At 40.2% G+C, this 19,875-nt stretch overlaps 1 protein-coding gene across 5 annotated transcripts in view; it reads right to left on the reverse strand.

The window, feature by feature from the left end:
* mapta (microtubule-associated protein tau a) overlaps positions 1 to 19,875 on the reverse strand; it is a 31,239-nt gene that overhangs the window by 1,427 nt on the left and 9,937 nt on the right. For 3 of the 5 annotated variants that reach the window (XM_028969401.1, XM_028969419.1, XM_028969407.1), the window contains exons 4-10: positions 14,968 to 15,034; positions 14,387 to 14,649; positions 10,215 to 10,307; positions 8,718 to 8,810; positions 8,373 to 8,465; positions 4,946 to 5,027; positions 4,756 to 4,862 (exon numbers count right to left, since the gene is read on the reverse strand). In XM_028969401.1, the coding sequence (XP_028825234.1) occupies positions 4,756 to 4,862; positions 4,946 to 5,027; positions 8,373 to 8,465; positions 8,718 to 8,810; positions 10,215 to 10,307; positions 14,387 to 14,649; positions 14,968 to 15,034 (798 nt within the window). Of the gene's footprint in view, positions 1 to 80; positions 229 to 4,755; positions 4,863 to 4,945; positions 5,028 to 8,372; positions 8,466 to 8,717; positions 8,811 to 10,214; positions 10,308 to 14,386; positions 14,650 to 14,967; positions 15,035 to 19,875 lie in introns of all 5 variants that reach the window. The other 2 variants (XM_028969425.1, XM_028969433.1) reach the window with 2 other exon arrangements.

The following is a 19,875-nucleotide window of genomic DNA, read 5'->3' on the forward strand; positions in this document are numbered from 1 at the left end:
TGGGCAGAGATGAAAACATGCTGATCAGATTAAGCCCACACCTCCCCTCAATGCTCCACTCCTGCCAGCTGCATACTTACTGGAGTCCTCAATTTTAACCTGTGGGTTGCTGAGGTGGATGGGTTCAGGGGACAGGCTGGCAGATGAAAGGAAGGGGGAGTTGGTGGAGTCACCGCTGTCTGAGCTGCCTGCTTCAGTGACCCCTGCTGTTGCCTTACCTTTCTCTCTCTATAGTAGAAGGGCAAGGTGGCACAGCACAATGCACCAAAAAAAAAAAATAAAAAAATCAAGAAGATGGCAAAAAAAAAGATCTGGGGATACAATATTATAAATAAAAATAAGTGAAAACAAAAAAGAACCAAAATAGAGTATATAAATCATTTTACAAAAGAAAGAAATGAAAATGAAAAAAAGAGGAGCATGTTTGGAATGATTCAACCCTGATTTCAGTGAGGTAATAATGTCACATTTCCACCACAGCTTGCTTATTCTGGAAGTCTGTCAAATACACTTTTTATACATCTATACTAATACATCTAATACATCTACAATTAAATACATAATACAACTAAATGTGTAATAAATAAAGAAGAAAATTAGTTTTTAAGGTAAAACACATTGTTTTCCCCCATAAATAAGATGTATTCTACAAACATAGTTAACATATTATTATGTAAGTATTCACTTATTCTTATTAATAATTTTTACATTTTTCTTTAGAAATGGTTTCCTGGTAAATCTTTCCTTACTTATGTGACATATTATAACACAGCTGTCAAACCTTGTCTGCTCTCCTTCTGCTTTACTCCAGTGGAAATGCAATGTTAGACAAGTGAGGGATCATTAGACTACAGCTATCCTGGAAATAGTGGAGAGGTTGGATGAAGAACTGATGACAGTGAAATCAGGTAGAGGATGAGAGAGAAAGGGAAGGACAGCAGACAGTCCAGTGACCACCAACTTCCTGTCAGCATGCGTGTACAGTATCTCACAAAAGTTAATACACCCCAAAGATTTTTGTAAATATTGTATTATATCTTTCATTCGGAAAACACTGAATATATTACTCTTTGACACAATGTTAAGTAGCCATTGTCCTAACCTGGATGACTTGGTCTCAGGTGTGAAAGGGAAGCAGGTGTGTTAAACATTGTGTTGTCACTCTCACACTCTCTCATTCTGGTCACTGTGGTACAACATTATTTTAAAATCACCATCCATGTTTTCACCCAGGTTCCGTACCAAGGACTTAACGTAGGATTCTAGGGAACCAATGTCCAATATGGCCTTGGGCTTAAGAATTAAAACCTCTCTTTTGCTTTCATTCAAATGTAAAAAATTCAAAGCCATCCATTCTTTGATGTCATTCAGGCAGTGGAGTAATGGTTTTTAAAAGCTGATATGTGTCTGTTTTAGGGGCAGGTAGAATTGTATATCATGGGCATTAAAATGAAATGTCATATTTTCTTAAAATGGTTCCTAGTGGGAGTGTGTATAAAGAAAACAGCAAAGGGCCAAGTATAGAGGACCAAGTAGTGCAGTCCCTTTAATACCCACACATGCCCCAGTTGGGAAATTAATATACTAAGGTAAAACCATATCAAATACTGCTGTTATGTCCAGCAGTACATGGCATAAGTCCAATAGAAAGAATGGTTTGGTGGTTGTAAATTAGTACACAGCCAACATAATTCAGGAGGAGTGTAACAATAAGGCCAAACACAAACAGAGCTGACATCTGATGGCATGCCATACACACTGTGCCATCTTGGAGTCAGAAAGAACTCTCTGAGGATCTGAAAACAAGAATTATTGCTCTACATAAACATGGCCAAGGCAACAAGAAGGGGTTGGAGGTCAGCCTGTCAAAGCTCAGACTAGTGCTGCACGATTAATCTAATCGTAATCGCGATGTCAGTCTGTGCGATTACATGAACGCAAAAAGCTGCGATTTAAATGATTAGTACATGGATTGGATCCGCAACATATCCGATCCATTCTCTCATCCTCAAAGTTTGCGAGCTGACTGAAGTCACATGACTTTCGATTCGGAGACATATGGTTAGACGGCGCATGACGCGCTGCATTGTACGTCAACGTCGCCGCCATATTGAGATAGGCTCTGTTGTGGCGTGAAGCATATACATGTCTATGGAGAGAAGTGCATAAAATGCCTTACTCTTGTGCTGCTTGGGGCTGTACGAACCGCTGTTCGGTCCAAACCAGATCCCGGGGGATTACATTTCATAGGTAAGGCTGGACAATTGTTTTGAATATATTTGGCCATTATAAAATCCCGTTTTATAAGTCTTAACCTTAGCTAAGCTAGCAAAGCTATGCATTCATGTGTTCAAGTCAGCCTCCAAACAACGTTTTGGCTAAACGTAGGCATTAACTATTTAGATTGTTCTTAGCTGTTTAGTTAACTTTTCTCAAACTTTGAAGGTTTCCTAAAGAAATTCACCTCAGTTTACAAATCTTAACCTTAGCTAAGCTAGCAAAGCTTTTCATCCCTGTGTTCAAGTCAGCCTCCAAACAACGTTTTGGTTAAACGTAAGAACTATAATACGGGATTTTATAATGGCCAAATATAATCAAAACAGTTGTTTAGCCTTACCCGTTTTTGTGATTTATTTAATTGTGTAGAATATTGCATTTTGAAAGCACTGGGCATTTCAGGTTGTTATAAGTAGTTTGTATGTTTCACTCTGAAATTAAACATTTCACTATTAGTATGCAACTTTTCATTGATATACAAGCAAGTGTCCTTATATTATATAATATTGATCTCAATAATCGCAATGTGTCTTTTTCCCCAAATCGTGCAGCCCTAGCTCAGACCATACGCTGCATCAAATTGGTCTGTATGGCTGTTGTCCCACAAGAAAGAAGAAGCTTTGGGCACAATTTGGACATTTTCACTTAGGGGTGTACTCACTTTTGTAGCCAACTGTTTAGAAATCGATGTGTGTTTACACAAATTTATACAAGCTGTACACTGACTACTTTGATATCAAATGGTATCAAGTGTCATAACTTTTCTGTTGTCCCAAGGAAATATTTAATACAATATCTACAAAAACATGAGGAGTGAGATACTGTATATGCAGTGTGACACCATATGGCAGATGGCACTGTATGGCAGGGAATAACCACTTAGCATTTCAGGCAGAGTGAAAATGCTTTTTAAACGCTTTGCTCACACATTTTAAATGCTTTACTCACACATTGCATTATGTAATAAACAAAAAGTTGATTTGCGTCTCGCCAAAGCAGGGAGCTTTATCTGTGACTTCTCTCCACCACCTAGTTAGACAACGTTACACAACGTTGATGGTTTCCAGCAGTTCTAAAGGTTAATGCTGAACACTTCCTTATCATTAAATTATGTTAATGAAGCATTGCATCCGTTCAATGATGACTTTAGCGAACAAAGCAGTCATGAAGGCAAAAAAATTTATGTGCATTGGAACAACACAAAAAAATCATATTTGATTGCATGCCCTTTGGAAAAAATAACTGAACTCAAGCGCTTCCTATAACCATCAACAAGCTTGTTACACCTCTCAACTGTCCGACCACTCTTCTTTTGCAAACTGCTCAAGATCTCTCAGATTTGAAGGCCACCATCACTCAACAGCAATTTTGAGGTTTCTCCATAAGTATTCAATCGGATTTAGACCCGAACTCATTACGGGCCACTTTAGAACTCTCCAGAGTGCTGAGTTTCTGAGTGCATCTGGGCCCTACATTGTCCCTAATTTCTTTTGATAAGTCTTCAGATTTCATGATGCCTTGCACAGTCAAGGCATCCAGTGCAAGAGGCAGCAAAATAATCAAAACATCTTAGAACTTCCACAATGTTTGACTGTAGGTACTGTGTTCAGTTTTCTGTAAACAGTAGAATGTTTTGCTTTACCAAAAAGCTCTACCTTGGTCTCATTGGAATTTTGGACTAAATTTGTATCGATACAATATCACCACGTAAAATATTACGATATATTGCTGATTCGATATATTCTAACACCCCTATTACGCACAGTGGACTTGTCGCCTTGAGACTGTTAATTTTTTTTCTGAATTTTTGTTCTCAGACAATTCTCTGCTCTTCTTTCTGTTCTCCATGTTTCAACTGTGTGGTACACTCAGACACACAACAGAAAGGTTGAATCAATTTTTCTCAGTTTTAACTGGTGTCAGGTGTGATTGCCAGCAACTGTTTCTTGTCGGAGGTTAGGTCAATCGAGCATCATATGGGGACCCAGCCCAAATATAACAATTTGAAAGCCCAAACTTGAGCCGAATCAAAATCTGTGTAAATAAGTCAAAAACATCTGTCAGACAAATGGAACACAAAGCAATGGTTTCACACTCTAAATAATGGCATGTGTTGTGGCTCCATGCTACGGTAGAGGGGAGGAGTAGAGATTATTTTACACTTTCACCAACTTATACTGACTGAAGCTGATTCCCATCCCCGAAGCTAAACTTAAAGTGACCAGAAAGAGGCGTTAACGCCAGTTCTGTTAATGTTAATGTTAACACCAGTTCTGTTTTTGATAATCTGATTGTAGGTTGGCTTTGTAAAATACCTTAGCAAGACCCAACACATGGCTGGGAGTTCACCTCCATATCCATCATACACAGCTGACTGTCATGTCAGTCTGTATTTTAATGATAATTTCATACCACAATATTATGTTAAACTCTTCAGAATAATGTAACCAGCCTGTGACTAGTTGTGCATATACTCACCCTCCTCTGACCACCACCTGGTGTGTGTCCAATGTTGTCCATGGAGCCAATCTTCGATTGGGCCTTGAATTCCAACTTCTCTGACCTGATCATAATATTTCCGCCACCTTCAATAAGACAGTGGTCAATTAGTGAAACATTAGGATCTTCTCAAATATGTGGATTTAACTTACCAGCCCTGTATACTAACCTGCCTTATGGGTAATGTTGTCCTTAGAGCCACACTTTGATTGCACATTGCTCAAATCTATCTTCTTGTGAACAATTTGAACCTGTGTATACAAATGAAATGTCAGTCTTACATTCCAGAGTGTCCTACATTCACAAATCTACAGACAGTAGTCCCAAATTTAATAATTGGTTCTTCCTGCGATAAGGTGGTGAATATTAACTGGTGGACATTGGAATTAATGTGGTCCATTCTTCTCCTTGATGGCAATGAAAGTCTCAACCAGCATAATTTTGTTTATTAGATTACATTAAATTAGAAAATGGAAATCTTCCATGACCCTAAGCAGAGTGAGAGAAACAGTTGTCCAGAGATCCAGAAAAAAAATCTATTAAAGCATCAAGCAGTGATGACTGAGTGCAAAATGGCTGCAGATTCTCACAAGTGGTTTTGTTGTTGTGTCCTGATTTTTTCTCGGATGCCATTAACAACTGCCCTGAATCACAGGGTAAGGAAGTGTCTCATAAGCAGAAGGTTGCCGGTTCGAATCCCCGAACCAACAATGTGCCACTGAAGTCCCAGAGCAAAGAACCATGCCCACACATTGCTCCCCAGGTGCATTTCATGGCTGCCCACTGCTCAAGAAGGGTGATGGGTTAAATGCAGATATATCTATAAATATATATAGGCCATGGTTAACTTTGGGTGGAGATTGCAGGCCAGGGATAAATGACAAGGACAGGTGACTTTCAGCACAGCTTACAGGAACAGCATTAGATGATGAAACAACAGTACAAAAGTTCAGTTGGCCCTGTGTGTCGCAGCCTGTTATGGCAGCTCTACTAATTTCTGAGATTTTCCTCTTTTTTTCTTGTAACTTTTTACAGTTTAGTAAAGTTTTAGAAATTTAATTACAACATCCTCTCATGCTAGTCCTGTTCATCCTCTCAACGTCTCATGCTAGTCCTGTTCATTTTCATCTGGTATTTTCTGTCTGGATTCCAGCTGCTACGAGTAGACAGGATGAGGGACAGCAGTAAGAGAAAAGGTTTGTGAACAACAGTTGGTGTAACCCTGGGCACATCACTGTGAAAGAACAACTCTGCTGCAGATATTGAGCTGCATCCACCAGAGACAATAAAACATTGGACTTACTGTATGCCAACACAAAAGAAGCATACTGTTCATCACCCCTCCCTTCCCTGGGAAAATCAGGGAAGGGACTCAGATCGGAATTTCAAATTTAATTTCAATATTAAATTTATTACAGCAAAGGAAGTATCCCTTTCTTGTAAGATTAGTCATACATAGCTAATAATGTGGCAAGGAGCTTCTACCCAAACTCCATAGGAAAACCATCAGGCACTTTGTTTCTGCCAATTCTTTTATTGTTAATTCTATTGTAAAATTTCAAAAAGGAATGTTGACTTTCTAGGTCCTCTAAACACTTACAATACTGTTAATTGTTCTGTGCGCTTGTTGTTTCCTAATTCGTCAGGCCAGTAATTGACATTTCTCTCCCATAATAAGCCTGCTTTAGCCACAGTAAACTCTGCGCCACCTTATCCATTGATAGCCTGTTATATTTCACTCTCACAATTTGCAAATCCTTGTCCTTCAGTTGGCTATAATTAGCCATACATAACTTGTTCTAGTAATCTAATTTGATTATGAATAGTGTTCATTTTAACCATGTTGTTGTTGGGCGTTAGATTTTGTAAACCTCATAATTTCCCCCCTGCAACGATCCACTGTGGGCATTAAAGTGCAAATTAAATCACCACCACTGACATGCAAACTCTGTAAGGCTGGCAGAGTGAGAAAAAGATTCTGAAAAATTGCAAACCATAAATACTAACCAGATTCAGCCTACATGTAGATAAGATACCCTGAACAATATACCGTATTGGTCACCTGTAACATTACAAATTTGAAACAGCTCGGATCTGTGTATGAGTATAAATACTTCCCAGCCAAAACGATTGTACCTATTGTATCTATTGAAGTGCACCAAAATTCTGACCAAGACATTTTTTTTGTAGTCTATCAATTTCCACAGTTTGCAAATGTATCTCCTGTAGAATTTTTTGGGGGATTGGAGTCGCTATTTTTTTATTTGGAATTAGTTAACTTTAGCATCCCCCTAACATTCTATCTGGTTATTTTTATACTAGACATAAATAAAATATGTCACGTCTCAAGGCCAGTGAGGGAAGGAAGCACAGAAACGGGGCGTCATAATGAAAACAGGGATTTATTAGAACAGAAATAAACACAGACACAAGAACAAAAAAAAAAAAAAAAAAAAACAGAAAGAGATTAACAAACATAAACGAACCCAAAGGTGTGTGTCAGGAAACGCAGGAACAGAAAGAAAGAAGAGGCAAGCAAAGGGCCACATTAACGTTGCATCATCTCGATGCTCTCCTCTTCCTTTTACAGGGCTTTAATCATGGACGCCTAATCAGTGGCAGCTGTCCATGCATAAGAGCCCTGTTGTCAATGCTTTGCGAACCTGCTGATTATTGGCCTGTTGGCTTGCCGTAATGGAGGGGGAAGGGGAGGCTGACCGTGGCCACATAGGAAAGTTATGTATCATTATTATTATTACTACTAATACAAAATAGTTTTAAGAAACACTTTCCATTATAGACATACTTATTCACCTAAAAACTGTGTGATTATGGAGTGGATGTGAAAAAAAAGACAAATCACATTTAATCATTGTTCAATAAAGTGCTTAGGCATTTACTGTTTGCCTTTGTAGAAGTATAAACATGATAATTTATGTGCAATGCCATGCAAAGATCTATTTCACAATATTACATATGTAAAACCAGCATAACATAAACATTAAAACGTAGCAAATAAATAAACATTAGTAAGGAAGACCTGGAATAAAGTTGTGCACAATTGTATTCTGAACTTGAACCATGTTCTAAAATCACATTTTGAATCAGCTGATTTTGCTGAACTGCGCAGAGTTTGCCGAGTTTGAGTGGAACCGATCAGACAAATGGTACTAATTCAACACTGACTGCGCTATAGCAGACGGTGAGTTTACATTGTGTTGGTGTGCCCCACCTCAATTGGAAACACGTGTAGGGGGCTGCAGCAGCCAGAAACTCTCCAATTATACGCAATTCTGTGTTTTACAATGGAATCCATTTAATTTGTTGGATTCCGCGATTCCGTCTGCAAAATGTATTTGCATTTTTCATAAGATAAATCACATCATGATTTCACATCGAGTTTGTGATTAGCTTTGTCATGCAGCCCTAGTTTTTACAAATTAAATTATTGACACTTTGACTTTTAACTAATTAAGTGTGTTTTATACTATACCTGTTCTAAACCATTTTAAATGTACAGTTAGGAAGATGAGAAACCTTCAATTAGTTTCGCTAATGCCTCAAAATGTTACTGTAAATGTACTCATGATACTCACTCGACCTCCTCCTGGCATGTACTTCATGTTGTCTTTGGAGCCACACTTAGACTTGACACTGCTCAAGTCCAACTTCTGATCAAGAATTTGAATCTGAAACAGAATAAGAGAATTGTTTAAAGAATTTTATTTATTTTGTGTTAAAACTTTCACACACACATAATGAATAATGAAGTGATGTATGAGAGTTTGTACTCTAACCTTAGGCTGAGAGTGTATTTATGAGGAGTGGAAAGGCAGTTAGTGTATTTATTAGTTTAGTTTTGGGGAAAAAAGGACCACACGTTTTAGTAATCATAACTCAAGGAAGAACCGAGGCTGAAAGTTCATCCTTTAGTTACTTACATTGCCACCTCCTGGAACATGTTTGATATTGTCTTTAGAGCCACACCTAGACTGGACATTACTAACATCCACCTTCTCATTAAGAATCTTAACCTGAAAGAGTACATGAGGATTAATTTATTTCAGAATCCAGAATACATAATAACACATATTTCCTCCTTTAAAGGCCTTGTTTTTCACATTTTTCCAAATATTTCACTTTTGCATTTCTATGTATGTTAAGCATACTAGCAGATGTCAGTGGCCCCACCATGTTTTCAGTGTAACACCACTGTGTACCTTAAGGGGTTACAGCAAGTTACTGTAACATCAAGATTGCCCTTAGTAGAGTTCAAGGTCTTTGCCTTAACCCCACAAGCTCATTTCTCAGTTGAAAATTTGGAAAGGGCCAATGAATTGGAAGGGACAGTGTTTCAGATGCTGAACAGAGGCAGAGATTCCTGGTGGATAACCACACCCCATTGCTTACATGGAAAAATGGTCTGGAGTAATGCTGGGCTGGCGAATGGTGGGTGGCTGAGATGATGGCTGCTCTGACCTTTGTGGTGACCACAGTCCACTTCTCAGTTCCTATTCTTTCTGGCTGATGTTTAGGTCACTTTAGAATACTGGAAGTGTTTACTCTAGTGGTAGCATGAGTCGGAGTCTACAACCCATACAAGTGGCTCAGGTAGCGCATCTCATCCAGGATATAGTTAGATCTTTTCACAACAATCTTAACTAGAATAGAAATGCAAACATCAGGCCTCAGTGCTGCATCTGAACCTTGTAACCTTGCTCAAACCAGATTAAGGGAGGAAGGCGGTAATCCTGAGGTGAGAGGCGAGAGGGCGGCTGAGAGTGAGAAGAGGGCTGCAGCTTCGTTCGGCCATGCATGAGGTGCATGTAAGGAGAGACGCAGCACCAACCTCTAAGCACTGATACTGGAAGGATGCTGTCTATAATAGTGGTCTTCAAGCGTGGGTTGTCTTGTGGGTGCATGTGTTGTCAGAGAAGGTGCGGAAATTGGTGTCGGAAATCTGGGAAAATGCTTTCAACAGACGTGATAAGATCAATGAATGAGTTTGCAGCTACTACGTCTGCGAGCGGGCATTTTTTGTCATCTGTTGCTTTCGATGTGGGTCCCTTCAGGGTTGGCCCCTGGTAGCCGGTTGGCCCCTGGTAGCCTGTTGGCCCGATGGTGACCGTGACACTGAGCCATTTGAGAAGTGTGGGTGAATCTGCCCCAAAGACTCAATCCCAGGTCACTAGTGAACCTGGAGCAGTAACTTATTTAAACTGTTATTTAAAACTTATTTAAAAGTATTTTATTTTGTGATCCATGATTTAATACCAAACCTGCTCTGAAACTTATGGTACATTCATTCTACCCTACAAGGTTAGGCAAAAATTATTCTTGTGTTCAAGAAAAGGATATAACATGTATGATGTATAACAGTCATCCGTCAAACAATACAACACTGCTGAAATCAAGGGTCACATGATGACCCTTTTTACCTTGCCTCCTCCAGGGGTATGTTTGATGTTGTCTTTAGAGCCACACCTTGCCTGGACATTACTGAAATCCACCTTTTTATCAAGGATTTGGACCTGCAACACAGAACTTTATTAAGTAATTTTCTGAAGGAAAAACACATATGGTTAAATAAAAAACACTGACACACTTATGAAACACACTTTCACCCAAAAATAAATATGACTAAAATAACATGATATATAAGGCTTGTGATTTATATGGCTTGTGTGTACCCTGCTTCACATGTTTGTCTAAGTGGATCTGTTTATCGTCTTTAATAATTTAAACTGTCAAATGAAAAACCAAAGAAAAAACATCTTGTTGAAAATTGGTCAGTGAATGTCTACTTCACAGAACATTGATACCTTTCAAATAGGGCTGCACGATTTGGGGAAAAAAGACATATTGCAATTATTGAGATCAATATTGCGATATGTGATATGATAAAGGGCACTTGCTTGTATATCAATGAAAAGTCGCATACAAATTACTAATAGTGAAATGTTTAATTTCAAAGTGAAACATACAAACTACTTATAACAACTTGAAATGCCCAGTGCTTTCAAAATACAATATTCTACAAAATTAAATAATCACAAAAAACTCTTTACATTACTGTCGAACGACAAACCCTGGTAAGGCTAAATAACTGTTTTGATTATATTTGGCCATTTTAAAATCCCGTATTATAGTTCTTACATTTAACCAAAACATTGTTTGGAGGCTGACTTGAACACAGGGATGCAAAGCTTTGCTAGCTTAGCTAAGGTTAAGATTTGTAAACTGAGGTGATTTTCTTTAGGAAACCTTCAAAGTTTGAGAAAAGTTAACTAAACAGCTAAGAACAGTCTAAATAGTTAATGCTTACGTTTAGCCAAAACGTTGTTTTGAGGCTGACTTGAACACAGGAATGCATAACTTCGCTAGCTTAGCCTTGCTCAGCTAAGGTTAAGACTAATAAAACGGGATTTTATAATGGCCAAATATATTCAAAACAATTGTCCAGCCTTACCTATGAAATGTAATCCCCCGGGATCTGGTTTGGAGTGTACAGTGGTTAGTACAGCCCCGAGCAGCACAAGAGTGAGGCATTTTTTTGCACTTCTCTCCATAGATATGTACAGGGAGTGCAGAATTATTAGGCAAATTAGTATTTTGTCCACATCATCCTCTTCATGCAGGTTGTCTTACTCCAAGCTGTATAGGCTCGAAAGCCTACTACCAATTAAGCATATTAGGTGATGTGCATCTCTGTAATGAGAAGGGGTGTGGTCTAATGACATCAACACCCTATATCAGGTGTGCATAATTATTAGGCAACTTCCTTTCCTTTGGCAAAATGGGTCAAAAGAAGGACTTGACAGGCTCAGAAAATTAAAAAATAGTGAGATATCTTGCAGAGGGATGCAGCACTCTTAAAATTGCAAAGCTTCTGAAGCATGATCATCAAACAATCAAGCGTTTCATTCAAAATAGTCAACAGGGTCGCAAGAAGCGTGTGGAAAAACCAAGGCGCAAAATAACTGCCCATGAACTGAGAATAGTCAAGCGTGCAGCTGCCAAGATGCCACTTGCCACCAGTTTGGCCATATTTCAGAGCTGCAACATCACTGGAGTGCCCAAAAGCACAAGGTGTGCAATACTCAGAGACATGGCCAAGGTAAGAAAGGCTGAAAGACGACCACCACTGAACAAGACACACAAGCTGAAACGTCAAGACTGGGCCAAGAAATATCTCAAGACTGATTTTTCTAAGGTTTTATGGACTGATGAAATGAGAGTGAGTATTGATGGGCCAGATGGATGGGCCCGTGGCTGGATTGGTAAAGGGCAGAGAGCTCCAGTCCGACTCAGACGCCAGCAAGGTGGAGGTGGAGTACTGGTTTGGGCTGGTATCATCAAAGATGAGCTTGTGGGGCCTTTTCGGGTTGAGGATGGAGTCAAGCTCAACTCTCAGTCCTACTGCCAGTTTCTGGAAGACACCTTCTTCAAGCAGTGCTACAGGAAGAATACTCCACAGCGTGGCTGGCAGGAAAGTGTATAAAAGAAGAAAAACTAATGACATGGCCTCCTTGTTCACCTGATCTGAACCCCATTGAGAACCTGTGGTCCATCATCAAATGTGAGATTTTACAAGGAGGGAAAACAGTACACCTCTCTGAACAGTGTCTGGGAGGCTGTGGTTGCTGCTGCACGCAATGTTGATGGTGAACAGATCAAAACACTGACAGAATCCATGGATGGCAGGCTTTTGAGTGTCATTGCAAAGAAAGGTGGCTATATTGGTCAGAAATTTATATTTGTGAATGTGGAGATGTTATATTGGTTTCACTGGTAAAATGGGTATATATTTGTTTTTTGTTAAGTTGCCTAATAATTATGCACAGTAATAGTCACCTGCACACACAGATATCCCCCTAAAATAGCTAAAAATAAAAACAAACTAAAAACTACTTCCAAAAACATTCAGCTTTGATATTAATGAGTTTTTTGGGTTCATTGAGAACATGGTTGTTGTTCAATAATAAAATAATTCCTCAAAAATACAACTTGCCTAATAATTCTGCACTCCCTGTATATGCTTCACTCCACAGCAGAGCCTATCGCAATATGGCGGCACGACGTTGACGTACGATGCAGCTCGTCAGGCGCCGTTTACCCATATGTCTATGCGAGTCACAAATCTGAGGTCTCCATTGAACTGAATCGAAAGTCATGTGACAAAAACACGTCACATTCGACTGAAGTGAGACTTCAGTAAGCTCACAAACTTTGAGAGAATGAGTGAAATGTTGCCGATTCAATCCATGTACTAATCATTTAAATCGCAGCTTTTTGCGTTCATGTAATCGCACAGACTGACATCGCGATTATGATTGCGATTAGATTAATCGTGCAGCACTACTTTCAAATAATGGATTTTACATGGATGTATAAGAAAATCCATTAATATTTGTTAATGACCAAAGACAGTCTTGTACCATGAACAAGATTGCACAAGAATGGTTCAGTTCTTGTAATGGTATGGTCACCATCAATTTCAAGTAAAAAAACACACAATACATGTAATACACATTACATATAGGAACAAGGCAATGACGACACAAGGACATAACATAACCAGGATTGCTGACAAAAAACAGGGTAATCAGAGACAAGGCATCCCGAAATTCCAGTCCGGAGTAATGTCTGGATCATTACACCAACTCAAAATCATTTTATGTTGAAAGAAAACAGAGAAAAATCGCAAGAGGAATGGCAAAGATAGACACTGCACTTAAAAGAGGATGTCACTCATCACCACTGGCTCCTCATAATTTAAACTTAAAACTCAGACTCATACACACACACACACACGCGCACACACACATATATATAAAACACAGGCAACTCGGCAAACTCTGCGCAGTTCAGCAGGTACAACAGACAATAGCACACACACACACTTCTCTTTCCTTCAGTCTTGAACATTAATGCCACTGTCTACCAGCATAATATGATGTGTGTGTATGTATGATTGTTGCCCGGTAAGCAGTGGTAGTAGCCTAGTGGGTAACACACTCGCCTATGAACCAGAAGACCTAGGTTCAAATCCCACTTACTACCATTGTGTCCCTGAGCAAGACACTTAACCCTAAGTTGCTCCAGGGGGCACTGTCCTTGTAACTACTGGTTGTAAGTTGCTCTGGATAAGGGTGTCTGGTAAATGCCATAAATGTAAAATGTAATGTAAACCCAGGTTCAAAATCCAGGAGCTGCTTTGCTGGCCGGACTCAGACTCAGATGTGACCCCCAGATGGCGTCTCTTCAGCTTTGTGTATGTGTTTATATACAACATCATTTCGCATGTTGTTCTTTTGAATGTAGAACATGTATTTTAATATATATGGAGAATATACATATGATGTGATCCCAATACAGCTGTAATTAGTTAGAACGATTAACTATAATCACAAGTAAAATTTATAAATTGATAGATTGGAAAATTCTCTTTAAATGTTAATTTCAGGAGCGTTCTGATTTAGAAAAAGTATATATACACTAATAGATCATGCAGTTGTGGCGATATCCTGTTTAATTTTGGCTAAAAGCCCCAAAAAAGGCTGAACAGTTTGAAGTCATAATCCAACAAAATGAATTCCCATAGTTTTACCTGTCCTCCTCCTGGCTGGTATTTCATGTTGTCAGTGGAGCCAATTTTGGACTTGATGTTTTTCAGGTCAGGTAGTGGAGCAGCTGTAGCCAGGGGGGCAGGATTCTTGTTAGAACCTGGTGATTTGGGTGTGGATCGGATCACAGCAATTTTCTTCATATCTTTAGTGCCAGAGGCAGGGGACTTTCCTCCCAGTGCCTTGCTAGACGGAGATTTTGGAGTTCCAGGGCTGCTTTGGCCACTTGCCTCTGGAGTCTTTGAAGCTGTAGCATCATGAACAAGTGAAAAGTTGTTATTACTTACAACATGACATCCAATGCAGATATGTTTTTTTCTGATGAAATGCAATCAGATGGTAGTGTCAGCATCTGGTCCCAGACCAACAAACCAATGATTTGAGCAAAATCTGCACATTTGCAGATCATTTCAACCCTGATTTGAATTCATAGCTGACCACTGAGCCTATGTAGGATGGTGATATGCAGTGAACACTGCATCATGAAAAAGAATTACTTTCACCTTTAAACAAAATATTCACTATTCACAATGGGATTAGATCTCTGGTCTAGACTGATACTTGCCTGACTGAGGGGGGGGCATGGATCGAATTTTACTTCCTGTGACTGGAGGTCTGGCACCACCTGGAGCCTGTGAATTAAACATGTAGCAGTAAAGAATCAGAAAAATAAATCACAGTACAAGGCATGCCTACTATATAACACAAAAATATAAAGGTATGTTGGTTAAATTTATCAGCTAAGGTGTACATACAGCCCCTGACAAAAGTCTTATCCCATATCAATTTTGTAGAAACTGACTTTTTAAACCTGACTTTTAATTAATCAATTGGTGTTAGAAATAGCTCATATGAAAAGCTAAAAATTGTTTAATGCATGGAAATGAATTAGTTCAATTAATCAAGAAAGAAAGGTCAAATTTTGGCAAGACTAAAGTTTTGTCGCCTATACAGAAATTGAACAAACTTAATGCAAATACAAAAATATGTCAGCAAATTAAGTTGTGCTGCTGTGAGATCCAAATTTAATATCTTGTATGACTTCCATGAGCTTGAAGGACTGAATCCATGCAGTTTGGCAAGGATTCATACAATTTATTGATGAAGTCATCAGGAATAGCAAAGAAAGCAGTCTTGCATGTCAAGTCAAGTCAAGTCAAGTCAAGTCAAGTCAACTTTATTGTCAATTCTGCCACATGTACAGGACATGCAGAGAATTGAAATTACGTTACTCTCTGACCCATAAAAGTAACATTAAATACAAAAACAGTAACAGTAACAAATACAGAGTATAAATACAATTTAAAAAGAAAGGCACAATATACAATTTTAAAAACACCATATACAAATAAGGGCACATGGTGGAGAGTGCAACATCAGGAGAGTGCAAAAACCAATAGTGCAACAGAGTTTTAAGTTTAAAGTGACGAAGTGAAAGTGAGGTAGATGGCAGACCAGAGCTGCACAGAGTGACTGGTGCATGGTCAGTTTGTGTGATTTAGAGTTCAGAAAGTTTGTGGAGCAGAAGAGGGGAGTGAGGGGAGTGGGGGCAGAGCCGGGAGGGAGTTGAGTTTCCTGACAGCCTGATGGGTGAAGCTGTCCTTCAGTCTGCTGGTCCTGGCCTGGAGACTCCGCAGTCTCCTCCCTGATGGCAGCAGGCTGAAGAAGGTTTGCATTGGGTGGGTGGGATCAGCTGCTATGCCGAGGGCTTTCTTGGTGAGGCGTGTACTGTAGATGTCTTGGAGGGAGGGGAGAGGGACACCGATGATTCTCTCAGCTGCTCTTACTGTGCGTTGGAGAGTTTTTTGGCAGGACGCATTGCAGGCTCCAAACCACACAGTGATGCAGCTGGACAGGATGCTCTCGATGGTTCCTCGGTAGAATGTGTGCATGATGGGGGCTGGTGCTCTTGCTCTTCTAAGTTTGCGGAGGAAGTAAAGACGCTGCTGTGCTTTCTTGGCCAATGCAGTGGTGGTAATGTGCACACCCAGGAACTTGGTGCTGCTCACTCTCTCCACAGATGCACCGTTGATGGTCAGAGGAGCATGCTGAGTGTTTCCTCTCCTGAAGTCAACAACAATCTCTTTCGTCTTCTCCACATTCAGGGAGAGATTGTTGTCTCCGCACCACTTGGCCAGGCGGCTCACCTCGCTTCTGTAGTTAGACTCATCCCTGTTATTGATGAGTACCACCACAGTCGTGTCATCCGCAAACTTGATGAAGAGGTTGGAGCAGTGTGACGGAGTGCAGTCGTGGGTCAGCAGAGTGAAGAGAAGGGGGCTCAGCACACATCCCTGAGGAGCCCCCGTGTTAAGGACGATGGTGCTGGATGTGCTACTGCCAACCCGTACTGCTTGTGGTCTTCCTGTGAGGAAGTCCAACAGCCAGTTACACAGTGAGGTGTTGAGCCCCAGCTGGATCAGTTTTTGTGTGAGCTGTTGTGGGATTATTGTGTTAAATGCTGAACTGAAGTCTATGAACAGCATTCGAACATATGAGTCTTTTTTGTCCAGATGTGTGAGTGCTGAGTGGAGTGCAGTGGAAATGGCATCATCGGTTGAGCGGTTGGGCCGATATGCAAACTGGAAGGGGTCCAGTGAGGGGGGGAGGGCAGACTTGATGTGCTTCATGACTAGCCGTTCAAAGCACTTCATGAGGATGGGGGTAAGTGCAATTGGACGGTAGTCATTAAAGCAGGAAGGAGATGACTTTTTTGGCACCGGAATGATTGTTGTGTCTTTGAAGCAGGTGGGGACGACAGCCTGGGAGAGTGAGATGTTAAAGATGTCTGTGAAGACATCAGTGAGTTCCACTGCACAGTCCCTCAGTACACGACCAGGAATGTTGTCAGGGCCTGGAGCTTTGCGAGCGTTGATCCTGCTGAGGGATCTCCTCACACTGTCCGGGGACAGAGTCAACACCTGGTCACCAGGAGGGGGTGTGGTCTTCTGTGCTGTGGTGCTGTTTTTCCCTTCAATGCCTCCCAATATCAATATTCTTTGGTTTCATCTTCCATGCTTCCTCTTTGAATCTCAATGATATTCATGTCTGGTGACTGGGATGGCCAATCCTGGAGCATCTTGATCTTTTTCGCCTTGAGCAACTTTGTTGTGGAGATGGTTGGGAATATAAAATGTAGATTTTCTTGTATTTCAGACTATTGATGTTGCCTTCCACGCCCCCATACTGGATGTAACCCCAGACCATGATTTTTCCACCACCAAACTTCACTGTTTTCTGGGTGAATCTCAGATCCAAGCAGGTTCTAGTAGTTCTCCTGCAATATTTGTGGCAACTGTGTTGTAATTCAACAAAAGATTTTAAAATTAGATATTTTTTTTGTTACATTTCTGAAAAGTTGCACTGGTCCCACAAATTTAAATATTTCCTCATTGTCATTTCATGGCAGTAAATGGAAGCAAAATTAATGAAAATGCTTTTTGTTTCACAAAGAACCACTGGAAATTACAATTCTATTTTTAAAAATGTGTTTTATTTCCTGGTTCAATACACTTTACAAGCATATGCTGGGTATTCAGGCCACTGTAGGTGTGTGGATAGATGTCCAAAAGTGTTCCCAAATATGAAAAAGTGTTTAACTCATAGAGTTTCCTGACAGACTCGTAAACAAAGGGTTGAGTGTTCAAATCCCAAACCACCACTGCTCCCCAGGCACCTTTCATAGCTGCCCCCTGATCACTAATGGTGATGGGTTGAATGCAGCGGACACATTTCATTGTGTGCACTCTGCTTGCTGTGGACCACAATGAGAAAAACACACTGATCAATGGGCAGTTAGTTTCTGGCTTGGAAAAAGCTTTTCATTTGCCCACCCAGATATAATTTTACTTATGGTGCGTAAAATCAGCTGAGACAGATGTCTCTAAGTTTGACAAATGATAATACAAAGGCATTCATATTCTCAACCTTTCAATGTATTATAATTGTTCCTTGGAACCTTTATGATATTTTCATGGCAAAGAACTGAAAATGCAAACATGTTTAAATGACTTCTATTGCTGACAAGCTGTGAGAGGTGTACGCTTAACCAGAATGGCTACCACATAATTCTGCAGTGACATGCAAGCCCATCTGGTTTGCCCTTAGTGACATTATTGTGGTTTCGGCGGATGTCGGCCAACATGACTGTACCAACATGCTTCCTATGAGTCTTTTATAATTTTTTTTGCATGATTTTTACTGGTCAAGACTTTACTCTCATTGCCAGTGCAACCAGAACGTAATTGTCAGAAGCTAGCATCCGATTCACCATCCATTTTGTGCTAATGTGACTTCTGATTTACCACATAAGCCCAAGCCCAAATAAAATGATAGAAATTAAACACAGAAAAAGTACAGTGCATCTATAAAACACATTACATGCATCGATAAATGCACTGGCCAAGTGTCCCCGCTTTCCACTGCCTTCGAGCAACAGATCATCAAGACGAAACTATAGTTAAATTCAAGTAGGAGATCAATTTTCAGTAAAAGATGATAAGAGATAAGATTCATTAGTCCCACAAGTGGGAAATTTACATTGTCACAACAGGAAGTTGAAAGTACAAGATAAGAGCAGCAAAAGAAAATAGCACAGACACGATGTCAACTATAAAATATTAAAGTTCACTGTACAAATAAGCAAATAAATGGTCCTAGAATAGCAAAATAAATGTGAATGTGAGTTGTAAAAATAAAACATAAAAGATGTATTTGTAAGATTTTACATATGTACATAGTGGATAGATATAGACATATTGCACAGAAATGGAGATGGTGTACTGGATGTGTGTTTGTGTGGTCAGCTGTTGTAGAGCCTGACAGCTGTTTGCAGTAAAGACCTTCTGAATCTCTCCGTCCCACATCGTGGGTGCTGCAGCCTGCCGCTGAAGGAGCTGCTCAGTACTGTCAGGGTCTACTGCATGGGGTTCTCCAACAGGGATGATAGCTTAGCCACCATTCTCCTGTCAATCACCACCTCCACTGGCTCCAGAGGACATCCTAAAACAGAGCTGGCCCTCAGTCTGTTTTGTCTATTTCTGTCCCCAGCAGAGATGCTACCTCCCCAGCAAACCGCACCATAAAAGATGGCTGAGGCCACCACAGAGTCATATAAGGTCTTCAAGAGTGGACCCTTCACCCCAAAAGACCTGAGCCTCCACAGCAGGTACAGCCTGCTCTGCCCTTTCCTGTAGAGGGCATCAGAGTTGTTAGTCCAGTCCAGTTTATTGTTCAGATAAACATCAAAGTACCTGTAGCTTTCCACAGCCTCAATGTCCATACTCTGGATGTTTAGAGGTTGTAGAGTCATCAGCAAACTTCTGTAGGAAGCAATTGGTGGAGTTGTAGGTGAAGTCTGTGTAGATGGGTATGATTGGGTATTCTTTTGTCCCTATATATGGTTCTCTTTCAAACATTCACTCGGTATCTCACTATGGGAACACCCTCAGCATAACCGGTCGCGGAAGCACCA

This window comes from Denticeps clupeoides, chromosome 2, assembly GCF_900700375.1.
Source record: "Denticeps clupeoides chromosome 2, fDenClu1.1, whole genome shotgun sequence".
In the NCBI taxonomy this organism is placed as follows: Eukaryota; Metazoa; Chordata; class Actinopteri; order Clupeiformes; family Denticipitidae; genus Denticeps; species Denticeps clupeoides.